The sequence below is a fragment of the Harmonia axyridis genome, chromosome 4 (genome assembly GCF_914767665.1).
Source record: "Harmonia axyridis chromosome 4, icHarAxyr1.1, whole genome shotgun sequence".
Classification (NCBI taxonomy): Eukaryota; Metazoa; Arthropoda; class Insecta; order Coleoptera; family Coccinellidae; genus Harmonia; species Harmonia axyridis.
The window spans coordinates 25,334,659-25,348,207 of NC_059504.1; the positions used below are offsets into that span (position 1 = coordinate 25,334,659).

The 13,549-nt window shown below is 33.8% G+C and overlaps 1 protein-coding gene across 6 annotated transcripts in view; it reads left to right on the forward strand.

The window, feature by feature from the left end:
- Positions 1-13,549, forward strand: part of LOC123679032 (eukaryotic translation initiation factor 4 gamma 1-like) — a 61,631-nt gene that overhangs the window by 1,260 nt on the left and 46,822 nt on the right. Inside the window, exon 1 of one of the 6 annotated variants that reach the window (XM_045616355.1) lies at positions 122-815. The exons of 3 other annotated variants lie outside the window; for them this stretch is intronic. In XM_045616355.1, coding sequence (XP_045472311.1) covers positions 716-815 — 100 coding nt within the window. In that variant the 5' untranslated portion in view covers positions 122-715. Of the gene's footprint in view, positions 1-121; positions 816-13,549 lie in introns of those variants that run through there. 2 more of the 6 variants (XR_006747342.1, XM_045616352.1) reach the window with 2 other exon arrangements.

Sequence of the window (13,549 nt, forward strand, 5' to 3'; positions counted from 1 at the left end):
ATATTTTCAAACAGGAAGATTTCAGATTTTCATCTGAACGTAACTAGTTGATTATCTTAAAAACGCATGCGCATTTTATTCAATTGATGCCTTGCGGCCGAAATCGGAACCAAATTGATTGTTCCGAGTTCTGATGAGAGAAATGGCGTTACGGCCCGTGTAGTGGTATCGTTTATTATTGCATTTTTCTAACTCGAGAATATAATTGCTATAATGAAAGTCAAAAGTTCCAAGAATTCGCCATTGAAACAAACATAAACGTTTTTGCTATGTCTCCTTAACGTTGTCGTAATAGTAGAACGCCCTTATCGATTTTTGTTAGTGCGGCGAAATGACTCTCTATCTAAGTTAATGCTGCAAAAAGTTCATCGGTTTTCGATTTATATCCGTATGTCAAATTTTCAGCAATTTTGATTGCCTAGTGTTGAAACCAATTACCTGCTCAGTATGTAAAGTGGTTTTTAAACTGACAGTGTCGTAGTGAAGCAAAATTACCTGTGAATCGTGAAAAATGATAAATGAACACGATTCCGAGTGCGATTCCGTATTTTTCATTTTGATCAGTCGTGACTCTTCCGGAAAAAGAAATCAAGGTGCCATGACTTGTAGACTTGCATTATAACATTTTGATAAAGCTGCTTGATTTGAGTAACTCACGCTTATTCAGGGATTAATTTATAAATGTATTCGAATGAACATAAGTGAATAAACGAAAATGGGATCACGCTATGTAAATGGTACCATGAAACACGATGGGGTGTGCTTGTTGCCTCCACCTTCACATCATTATCGCATGGTACACTCACAAACCCCAAGTAAGTGTTATTTTTGCTTCCTGATTTTCAGCGTTGTTGCCGGCGTTCTTGTTTTCCTATGTAATTTCAGTAATGGTTTTAATTTCTATGCTTTCTCCTATTCTGTTTGAAAAGGATATAATATGCATAGACACTATTATGTCTATGGATTCAATAAAATTAGTGCTTTCAAAATTTTTCTTTCTTTCATTCAAATAGCAAACTTTTGTTGTTATCCGAGGGTGGAACTTATCAACCGGACAATAACAACTGTAACGTTATCTGATAATCCCGGAATGTGAACGCAATTTATAGTTTTAGTTTCTGAATGAATATCTTCATAATAAAACTCTTGCACTGTTGCCGTAACAAGAAGTTTTTGTTGATTTTGTTCTATTCAGGCGTCAAAAATAGCTGAAAATTCATTTAAATTGACTTATAATCTCCCTGCTTTATCTGACAAACCGGTCTGTTTATCGGACAAAAGTGACAGTGAATTCCATACAATGTCATGTGGCTGGTTATGAAAGGATCGTCATTATCTTTAATAGTTTTTGGGAATATTTTAGAATCAATCGATTATTGATGTGTTGATTTTTGATATTAAGACAGACTTTTATTGTTACACATATTTGAGCCTTTTTCCAATCAAATCCTGAACCACCCAAATAATTATCCCTTTTTCACTTATTGACGTGTTGTATATTGTAGACTTTAGACTTGAAACCTGTGAAATATCCTACTCAAACAGGGAGAATATTCGAAATTATGTCATTTATAGATCAGAATATATACTTTATGTATGTTTTATATGTGCTTGTATTCTCAAGGTCTTGGAATGCTGCCACTGCTTCATTGATTTTATATGCTCCAAATATGATGTTTTAAAAATATAATCAAAAACGTTACAAACTTCTCAGTGAAATACCATATCAATGAAAATCAATAAAAATTATCATTTATAACACCAAAATTTTGTCACACCATGACTTCAGGGAAAAACTACTGGATACTGACAATTGTGAAAATAAAAATAGCGGAAGTAAAATATTCTTTTATGCATAATTTCAAAATTAACATTTTTTCATCATCAGATATGAAAATGTTGTTTTCCTTCGAAAACGGCAAATACTTAACTACCTATTATCATCAAATTTTAGGCCTCAAAGATAAATGATCAAGCTTCCATAAATAAGTCATAAGCTCGCCATATTTTCTCGAAAAATGTCAACCAAATTAAATAAAGTAGCTATTTCACGAATTACGATACATGCTTCAAGTGCGAATGAATAGTAGGTGATTTGGATAATCTGAGTAGGTGTTGAAAATTATCCTTACTCTATTCGTTTATGAAATTCAAATTGTATTATGCATTTTATTGAACATTTTCAGAGATTTTCATGAAAATTGCAAGGACAATAACAAATACATATTCAGTTGTACAGTAGAAACCCCATTATCCGGACCCCTGTTATACTGGTTCCCGATTATCCGGATCTCCCCGAGTCTAGAGGTCGATCGGAAATTTCCCCGATTTCTGCAGTCTGTACTACGATTTCGTTCTTCGTTCAGTTAGATAAAAATCACTGAATATTTCAACCCAGAATGCATTCAAAATATTTATTATCCAGTATTTGGAATAATATAGTTAATTTATTTATTTATTTTTTTGTTATTATTTCCCCCAATAAGTATACAGGGCGGATCTTCGACTTGTACGTATATTTCAACCGAAGATTCCTGAAGGAGATCAAAGGAAACACTTTTTTCCTTTACAATTTTTCAGATTTGGCTCGGTTGATAAGATACAGGCTGTTGAAAATCCATAAAAAAAATTTAGTTATATTATTTCGCCCGTGGAATGGAATCGAAGTATAGATTTTCGGATTATAGTTCTTTATTGATGTGATGAATCTTTTCCACATAAAATTCTATCAGGGTCCGCTATAAGAAGTGAGAAAAAAAATCGAATCAGGAAAAATAGTAATGGAGAAAAGGTTTTTTTTTTCACCTCAGCATTCTTTAAATTAAATTAAAATATATTTACAAGTCAAAGACTCACCCTGTATACTTCTACAAATGTACCATTTTGAACCACAAATTACATGTATATATGTTAATCTCTGAATAATACGTTGATTCATTGTGCACAATTGAATGAATAAATCTCATAATAACAGTTTTAAAAAAATGTGCTGCATGTTCAATTTCTCTGAAATACACAATTTTTGGGATTTCAAGAGTTGTTTATTCAGCCGAAGATTAATGTTTCAACAGCATTTTACAGAATGTACTTCTATCGCATAACAATCGTCGAATTAGGACTACAAAATAATGTGAAAAACTGGCCTGAAAGATCTACCGATCTTATACGGCTCATTTTTTTAGAAACACTTGAAATCTACTATGGTGAAATCACTGAAAGAAATAAATGACTGGTAATAGTATATTTCGGCATTTAGCATTTCAGCAAATGATAATGATGATGGACAGTATTTTTTTTTTTGAGAAAATTGATGTTCAGGTTGTACTAGATGTAACATCAAAAATATAATTTTCTCAGACCGCGCCTGCGTTATTTTTCATTAACTATTGAATATTTGTCCTAGACTCGATCCTCGAAATTGCCATGAAAGCGTTCAAGACTTATACAGATTGAAATTTTTCGATGAAATGCATAAAACATCCTGTATCGTGAATGAATAGACATAGTTGGGGCAATTTTCAATAGTGATTCAGACTATTCCAACTGGCCTACATTCGCACTGGAAACATGAAACACCCCGAATTATCATAGGTATTTATTTATACTATAGGCTACTCATTTTAGATATTCAATGACGTCACACCTGATATCAACCAAAAACTTTTTGTTCGCCTTACTATTGCCATCAATTCATATGTTGCCGAAGTGGCATTTTGTTTATAATCCAAATTTCAAGTTTCCAATTCATTCTTTCAAAATTAGTTTGGTAAAGTGAATAACAAAACATTATCCAATACCTTGCAAATTCCAGGCTTCAAATATTCAACTAATTATTGATGGTGATATAAATCAACAAACTGTGTTTTATCATATAAATAATAAAACACAGTTTGAAATGGATGCTGCAAAACGTTTAATGATGTTATTTCATTGCTTAGATGAATACATTAGATTATAGGTATTTATCTTTGCAGTGAAATGATGCCATTGAACGTCTTTTAGCGTCGTTGCCAGAGTGGAATTTTTCCTAGTTTAACCCTAAAGTATAAAAACAATTGGTTGTCAAAATATTCTTACGCTTGGAATGTTGTATCCTATTATAAAAAAGGAATTTGTATTTCATTTTGTTGTATTGTATACTGCTATATATTTCTAGTTACCAAAACAAACGAAATTGGAAAGAAATAAATGAAAACGTCAAATTAGAAGAAATAGACATCGCGATTTGATAACAATAGCGAGCAAATATACTCTGATATGTGAACGCTTTAAGAAGTAATAAGAAGTTTTTGGTTGGTCTAAAACCTCAATAGGTGTGAGGTTATTTCATACCTATAGTGATCGAGATAGAATAGAAGGAGACGCTATGAGCTGTTTTCGTGCTAGAAAAAAAGTGACCAGTAGACGGGGCTGATTCTATTAAAAAAATTGGAGAATAATCATGGTCGGATTAAGTAAACTTTCACGAAGGAATACAAAACTAAAACGTGTTCATTACTTTTTGAACAATCCAAGCATTGTCCACAAACAATTTTTTGTTTACAATAATATACAACATATCCAGCCATATAAATTTTAATATATTTAGAGTATGGTGAAGATGGATATGCAGATATGCAAAAATTGTGAATGTTGGATTGGTTCACTACTATGAAATGTTATTGGTCAAAAGTTGACTGAGATCTACATCCAAAATGGCGAAGCGGTACCGCTTTAAGTCACGTGATGTCGTCTCCTCTCTATTCTATCTCGATGCCTATAGTGAACACTAAGTATGTATTTTCGAGTATGTGATTGACTTGGGGTGGTTATTTGGGGGAAATGCGTTTAATTGATAATATTGAATACCAGTTATTCTTTTGTTACATCCAGAAGGAGTTCAAAAATGATTCTTTAATAATTGTAAGAAATTTTTATTATCTTGCAAATAAAAATTTCTAGGTATATGTATTTTCATTCGGGAGTTACGGATTTCTTTATTGATATCATATTTTGCCATTAAGAGATGTGGGAGGAAATAATAAACCTTAGGATGATCCCAACAGTTTTTCAGCGACCAGTCTCGCGAATCATAGTAAGCGTCGGTTGGGTGGGTGCAAGGATGCGCGTCGAATTCACGAAAAGTTCCACCGTCTGCAATAGGCCGTTGACTCCCGAATAAGGAGGAAAATGACCGAGGGGCGAGGACCCACATACAGGTCTATGACGATGACGCGTTTGCAAGGACGCAGGCGATTGACGACGATCTCCTCGCTGCGCCGAACGGGACGCGTGGGCCGCGTCTGGAAGTGCAACAATGTAAGGCCGATTGCCAATGGCTGCTTATTCAGGGGTTCCTGATGGGGTTGAGGTCACGAGATCTCATTGTCTCGATTTTGATCCACTGCGGAGTTTTTCGTTTAGAATCGCTTAAACTTTAACTATAATTTTACAAGACAACGTGTTTTTCGAAAATTTTATGAGTTTAATTTCATATTTTGCCGATAGAGTCTGATAGAGGAATTCATGATAATAACAATAATGTCACCTCATGATATACGATAACACTATGCTAAACTGTTTTAATTTATACCTATATACAGAGGAAAAAACCACATTTACATACATATACAGGATGTCCGGGAAAATGTGGGAAATCTCTAGGATTAAAACATAAAAAAATAAGATGACAAGTTCTCATCATTTTATCCATTTTAGTGGAATAAATTTCAAACTACTTAATATAATTCAAAGAAAATTTGATATGATGAACAGTAGTAAGGACCTCTCAAAATACTGCCCTTAAATTTAAATAAGCTCTTTTCGTTTACCAGAGGCGGACTAGGTTACCAAAGTAACGTTTGTATTCATCTCCAGTTGATCTTTCATTGTCTTAAAAGTGATAAAAAACAGATTTTGTCGGATTCGATAAACTTAAACTTTTTTGTTCCTTGAATATCATTCGTCTCACACTTTGTTGTCGACAAAAAAAAGATCAGAATTCATGGTTTTTTTTAATAGAAATGAAAAAATTAATTGCTTTGTTATTTTGTTTTTCGAAAACGGTTCATTTTATCGACGATAAACAAGAGTACCTTTTTTTAGCTTAATGTTCAAGCTATCGAAATTTGATTTTTCTACTCCTTATCATACAGGGTGTTGAAAATGTGAGCATTAAAATTTACAAACTAGTAATTTATAATGAATTATACGTTCAAAAAGGTAGCAAGCGCCAAATATAAAATTGTGCAAGAGAGCAGAAATTTTGAACTAATCTATAGATAATTATACGTTCAAAAAATCAATATTTCTGCTCTACAGGAGCGATATGAAAATGATAAATGTCAATGACAGTTCTTATAGGTTATATGACAAATCCTATTTTAGCTTTATTTGCTATTCTGCGGTTCGAAAATCTGACCGGAAACGAAGTGTCCATTTCAGACGAGTCCGTCTGCGATGCAGCCGCCGCCTATCGTCGAAACGCGAAGGTCAGAACCCCGGTTCCGAGAAAAATTTTACATCGTGCGTTCTTCGACCCGACAGTCATATTTTTCATGGAAAATACAATGATAGGTCGATGCACAGCTATCTGTTTCGATCACGGTGAAAAAAAGAGAAAACGCCTGCAAGTTCGTCATTTGTTTTTGCCATCGGTCACCTCGGTGGATGAATAGAATGATAGCTCACATGTAAATTTTAAAAAGTTTAGGGACATTCGATTAGTGAAAACGCTGAATTTTTTTATATCTTTTCCATCTCCGGAAAGTTTCTTCACCATTTTTGTCATTTTCGAATGTAGAGCCGGGAGTAGTCTTAACGGTATGTAGGTAAAATGGATAACTCTCGAAGGGAAAGACCTAGAAACTTGAAATGTTAATGTTTGGTTCTACGTTCGTTAATGGGTAAAATCCGACTAGGGGTTACGTAAAAATAGTATTTCGAAATTTTGATACGTTAGTTCATCCTCGTGTCTTCAGAGACCACTTAACTATATACTGTTCTGTGGCTTTCAAGGCTAAAATTGGCGCAAGGATGCGAGCGCTCAATTGCTCCTGAGTGCGTGTTAGTGATTTTCTTTTTTTTTTTTTCATTGTTTTGAATCTTCCTTTGTGATTTATTCCTGTCAATTTCCCAGCTTATTCTTCATCATTGAAAAAATATATGGATATGGTTCACTTCACCATAGAAAATTCAAGGAGAATATTGTAAAAGAAATAGCCAATATATTTCCCTCATTAAGAATCCGTTCGATTTGAGATTTTGCGTATATTTAAATCTTTGTGTAAAATTTAGTGTTTATAGCTTATTCAGAACCATAGAAGATTCAAGTAGAACACTTAAATATTCTGTATCTACAGATTCGACTGAGTTGATATTTCGCAAGTACCTACCTACATAAATGCAAAATAACAATTTTGTGCGCTAAATAAAATTACATGTCTACCACGTCTTGAGATTTATAAAATAAAAATGGAAAAAGCACTAACCAAAAAAAGTGGCCGTGAGGACACAATTCGCGCATGAGTGACGAGAGCTCAAAAGCTCTTGAATTCATTTATTCAAATTATCTTCAGTGAAGATCAACATTAATTCCACAAAAATAGGAAGCACAATCCATTCTATCGTAGTACTGTGCATGAAAGAAGCTTTAGTCCTTAATAACCTATATCCTGACACTGTACATTAGGCTTGTATACTATTATACTCTTATTACGCTATAAATACTTCATGTCATTATTGTTAGCCATTCAATGTGTGTTATCTGTTGAATAGGCCTTGGCGCCTTAATTGAAGATGGTATCCTTGCTCTCAACCTCACGCAAAAACGGAAGCTTTCTATTAATAAATTCATTTGTTCGTTTGAACAAGATATCCTTGTCAAGGTCGTCGTAAATGCAACCACACCCCTGGATACGTTTTTATCGTTTCTATAAATATTGGATTTCATTAATACTGCTGATTTCAATTCCTAAAATGTTTGATATTTATTATCAAGCATGAACTTTCGGTTTATTATTTTCTAGACGAATATTTCCAATAATGAGCTTTTGACATTTTTCAAGCAAATAATGTTTACGTTCTGAAAAGTGTGAAACTTGAAAATTAATCTGAAAGAAATCAGTACAAACAGTAACATCCAACAATAAAATATGAACTATGGATCCGTCATACCTACAATCGTATTGCCTATTGGGTGTTCAGAAAAAATGAACTCGTGGTAGAATATTCTAACCTTCAGCAAAAATTATTCTTTCTTTGTTGCGAATCACTATGATTGCTAGAGCGAAGACATGTGTTAGGAAATCCATGGCTCACCACAAGCTGTTTTTTCCGAACATAAATTACTCGCTCTGAGATTCTGAGTAGTTTTGGATATCTATACTTTTCAGTATAGATCATTTCCGTTTCGATACTTTTGAATGAGACGTGAGTTACCGATACCGTGGAAGATATCGATACCTACCGAATGGATGTATCGGTATCTATATACAGTGTACAGGGTGGGCAAATTTCGATGTTTTAGCACTTTTTAAACCAGAGGAGATGGACAAAATTTGATATTCCATTCTCGGTATCTTTTTCTGAAACTAACAAGGGTTATATTCATTTTTGGCCACCTTCTTTTGTTTTCGTGTTAAAAGCGAAAATTGGAAAAGTGGCGATATCGAAAAACTATACAGGGTGTTCCTAAATTGAACGAACAAACGAAAAGGGGAGATTCCTCAAGTGAGTTTAAGAAAAAAAATTCCCATAAACACGGGGTCGCAAACGTTTCGTTTTCGAGATACAGAGTGTTTCTTGTTGTAATACATTTTTTGTGTTGATTATAAGAGTTTGTCGAATCTTTATGAATTATCGCTACAGATCAGGAAAATTTCCATAAAAACTGACACTGAATTCATTCACCACAGCTTACCAAGTGGCCTTCCCATCATAATTTGGATTTTCACGAGAATTTCGAGAGAATCGTTCAAAATTTTTTTTCTCGAAATCGTTGGTAGATACGACAAAACTACAGGAGAACGAAAAGTTTTGTATAAGAACAAAGCTTCTTTTTACATTTTTTCAAATTAACAGTTGCTCACCAAAAAAAAGTTCTGCAGAAGAACAGGTGGCAGTGTTCCAGAAAAAATATCACCCTGTAGATCTTCTATCGAAATTGCCATGTCACGTGGTGAGAACTCTCAAATGTAATATCAATGCCAAATTTCAGTTGAATATCTTGTGAAGTGTAGATACTATGAGAAAAAAACTTGAAAAAAATTCAAACTTCAACACTCTGTATCTCGAAAACGAAACGTTTGCGACCCCATGTTTATGGGACTTTTTTTTCTTAAACTCACTCAAGGAATCTCCCCTTTTCGTTTGTACGTTCAATTTAGGAACATCCTGTATATCTCCGCTAATACTGATGCTAGAGCTCCGACATTAAAACATTATACAGGCACTTATTTACGTAGAATCCAGTGGCGTGCTTGTCTTTTCATATATTTTCATTTTTTCGATTTCACCACTTTTCCAATTTTCGCTTATAACTCGAAAACAAAAGAAGGTGGCCAAAAATAAATACTACCCTTGTTAGTTTCTCAAAAAAAGAGACCGAGAATAGGGTATCAGATTTTGTCTATCTGTTCTGGTTTGAAAGTTGTAGTGCTAAAACATCGAAATTTGCCCACCCAGTACATTCGAGAAGAATGGAATATTGTTTATTATTTCTGACTTGTGTTGAATGCAGTATTTTTCACCGCCCCAATAGTTTCGGAATTATGAATTTTTCAAAAGTCCCTTCAGAAATATCAATACTTTTCAAATTATCGCCCAGACGCCCAACACTATTTTGAGGAAGCTCACAGGGTCCTAGGATGAGTCGATTAAAACTTAAACATATGTATCGTTGATGATAATCGAAAATACGTGCATTGAATATGAATGAGAAATTATTGATGTTTCAGCGAGCACGGCCAGATATATTACAATATCAATCTGGAAAAATTGATATAGTCTACATTCTACTCGGTGCCAGGCAAAGAAACTATATTTCCTCAGAGATACGCCGATAATATTTACCTTCACTATTGATATGATTACATCACGCGAAATGGATAATCTCGAACACTTTCTGCATACGTTGCAGTTATCTGGAATGTCAATATGTTCGATAAACTAGGCGAGGGTTCCAATACGCAACAAGATTCTGATTTATTTTTAATGAGATGCCTTTGAAATAAATCTTTTCAAACATATATTTCATTTTTTGATTTTGTATTTATGTATTGTTCACAATAATATATATTTGAGTTGCTTTATGAAAAAATCAAATTCTCCGTTTTCATTTCATTTTACAAGCATTCTAGAAAAGAATAAATCGGAGATCAGTTCTTATAGTAGTAGAGTCAATCCCGAGATCAATTCCTGATTATTATATTCAAGATTATCATTGAAGATCCGAAAATAATTTCTGACATCTGATACGATCGCGTCGACACATACGATTTGAAGAATTGTAAACGAAAGAAGAAAGTATCTCCATATTGAATTGTTACTTTCTTCCTCGTAATTAATTGATCGATAGATGATAAACACATCATTATAGTTCTTTTTTTCGTGTGAAGAAAATCTTTTCTGAAGAAGATTCACATTCCTCCAGTAAAAGGATTAATTTATGACCGTGTTAAAAAGCTACATCCGGTATGGTTATTACCTTCTTCCATTAGAACGTTGTAAAAAAAATTAAGATCGCGAAGAATTCTTCTATATGGTACAACTGCCAATTCATCAATTCAATTTTAGAAACAGTGAAATAATCAATAGAAAATATATCGAATATTAGTTATTTTCGTACTTGGTGGCAATTCATACCAACCTAGAATATTTTTGCGACCTAAGTACATATATAGGGTGGTTTATTATCTAACCGAAAAACTTTGCCTTATGTATGGTATGCAACTGTGTCCACTACACGGTCAGCCTGTAGTGAACGCTGTTTGCATACAAATGTAGGCAGGCGGATTTCTCCGCCCCGGCCCGACCCGCCTAGGTCGCCTAACTTTACAGCACGAATCCGATATCATTTATAGTTATTACAATAATAATACCAACTGACAAGTGTATTTACGATTGTTTCTAAGCATACTTTTTTGTTATTAATGAATCATATCAATAGGCATGAATGAAACTTTTGAAGCCATTTAGTTCCTTGAATGATTGAAATCGGACATATATTCCCATAATGTTTTTTTGTTGAAGTTACTTCATATGGCAAGGTTTGTCGGTTAGCTAGTAAATAACCCTGTATATTAAAGAGATGAAAATAGAATTAAAAAAAATAGTATTCAATCCTGAATTACTTTCTGCTCGAACTGTTGCATTGATTCAAATATTTATCCAAGTATCAATAAAAATTTATCAACATGTCATGTTATTAATTTTCAAATTTCAAATTGGCTTCATTCTCCCAAAATGTCTAAAATAGGCACTCAAACTTGGAGGAGCTTGTACATATGGTTTTTAAATTTTCCCACAACAGATTGTTATTTCATTTCGTCGCGATGTTTTAGACTTTATAGTGTAGATTCGCATCTCGAATGTCGCTGTCAAATGGTAATTTTTTGTTCTTCAAGGCGCAATAGGCGCATGAATGGCGCTCCGGAGGCAAAGTTAATTAGAATATCACAGCATTTCCGATAAAATTATCGGAAACATAGTACAGCTATGTGTATGTCAGATAAATTGTGCAACTTCTTCTGCCCATTTAAAAATCGATAGGATACTATTTGAATTGACGATTTTCTTGTGCGCAGTAATGAAAGCTAGGGGCAGTGATATTTTCTGCAGTTTCAGGAGTTTTGTTGACATGTCATATATATTTCGTATATTTATATACAGGGTGTTCGGGAAAATGTGGGAAATCTCTCGGATTCAGATAAAACATAAAAAAATAAGATGACAAGTTCCCACCTTTTATTTTTCCTAGCGGACCTCCCTATGGAGATACGGCCTCCTAAATGACGTCACCGGAAATCCATTTTAGTGGAAAAAATTTCAAACTACTTAATATAATTTAAAAAATATTTGCTATGGTGAATAGTAAGGGCCTCTTAAAATACTGCCCTCAAATTTAAGTTAGCTCTTTCAGTTTACCAGGGGCGGACTAGGATATTAACGTGCCTTTCTGTGCCAAAACTGCATAATTAAGAATCTTTGTAATTTTGTCGGATTCAATAACATAAACTAGAATTTTTTTGTTCCTCGAATAAATTTCGTTTCACACTTTGTTGCCGACAAAAAAAAATAGAATTCATGGTTCTTTTTAATAGAAACAAAAAAAAAAAAATTCCTTTGTTATTTTGTTTTCCGAAAACGGTTCATTTTATCTACGATAAACAAGAGTACTTTTTTTTTAGCTTAATGTTCAAGCTATCCAAATTTGTTTTTTTCTACTCCTTATCACACAGGGTGTTGAGAATGTAAGCATTAAAATGTACAACCTAATCCGCCCAGGGTAAACTAAAAGAGCTAATTTAAATTTGAGAGCAGTATTTTAAGAGCTCCTAACTACTGTTCATCATATCAAATTTTCTTTAAAGTATATTAAGTAGTTTGAAATTTATTCCAGAAAAATGGATATCCAGTGACGTCATTTAGAAGGCCGTATCTCTGTAGGGAGGGCCGCTAGGAAAAAAAATAATGGGAACTTGTCATCTTATTTTTTTATGTTTTATCTGAATCCGAGAGATTTCCCACATTTTCCCGGACACCCTGTATATTCTTAAGGCTACCTATAACAAACTCAATTTCTTGAACGAGCAACATGATTTTTGTTATTTATCTTGGCCTTCCGCATATATTCCTATGACGTTTCATTCATTACCGACTGCCGCATTGCTCGACTCAGACGGTTCGAGGCGATCAGCGAGCAATCCAGGTAACGACACACCGCGCACTGTCGATATCCAGCTGAAGGAAAATGGGTCAGACTAAGAGTCTGACCATGATATACGAATACAAGGATGTCTTTTTTTGACGACCGTGTACATGACGTCATGCTCGAGTCAAAACAATAATCGAGAAACTTTTCTCTGGTCATTTTTATTTGTTTTTTTTTTTTTTCAGAAGAATAGTTTCACTCTTTGTATATCCCAGCCCTTCAAAATTCAATTTTTTCCCCTGTTTTTTTTTTCTGAGTAACTGTTCAATAAGACTTCCTGAGTAAATATTTGAATTTGAACGTGTGTCGGCATCCATACTCGAGTTGATATGCGAGTGGGAGAGATTCTCTTCAGTCTCAAAAATTTGCGAAAAACGAAAAGTTTTTTTTTTTTTCATTCGCAAATCAAAAATATTGTCATTCTACACTGTAGATTATTGTTCAGAGAAATAATGTGAAAAGCCCATCAAATCCGTGGTTGTAAGAGGAAAAATCTATAATTTCGTTTTGAACTGAGCAGTCACGTGATTGTATTCCCTCTTACTAGGAGTCGGCCTAAGTATTCCGAGAGCAGGGGTTCCCAAACTTTACAGATGATAGAATACCTACCAAATATCTTTCATTTCGACAAATCATACT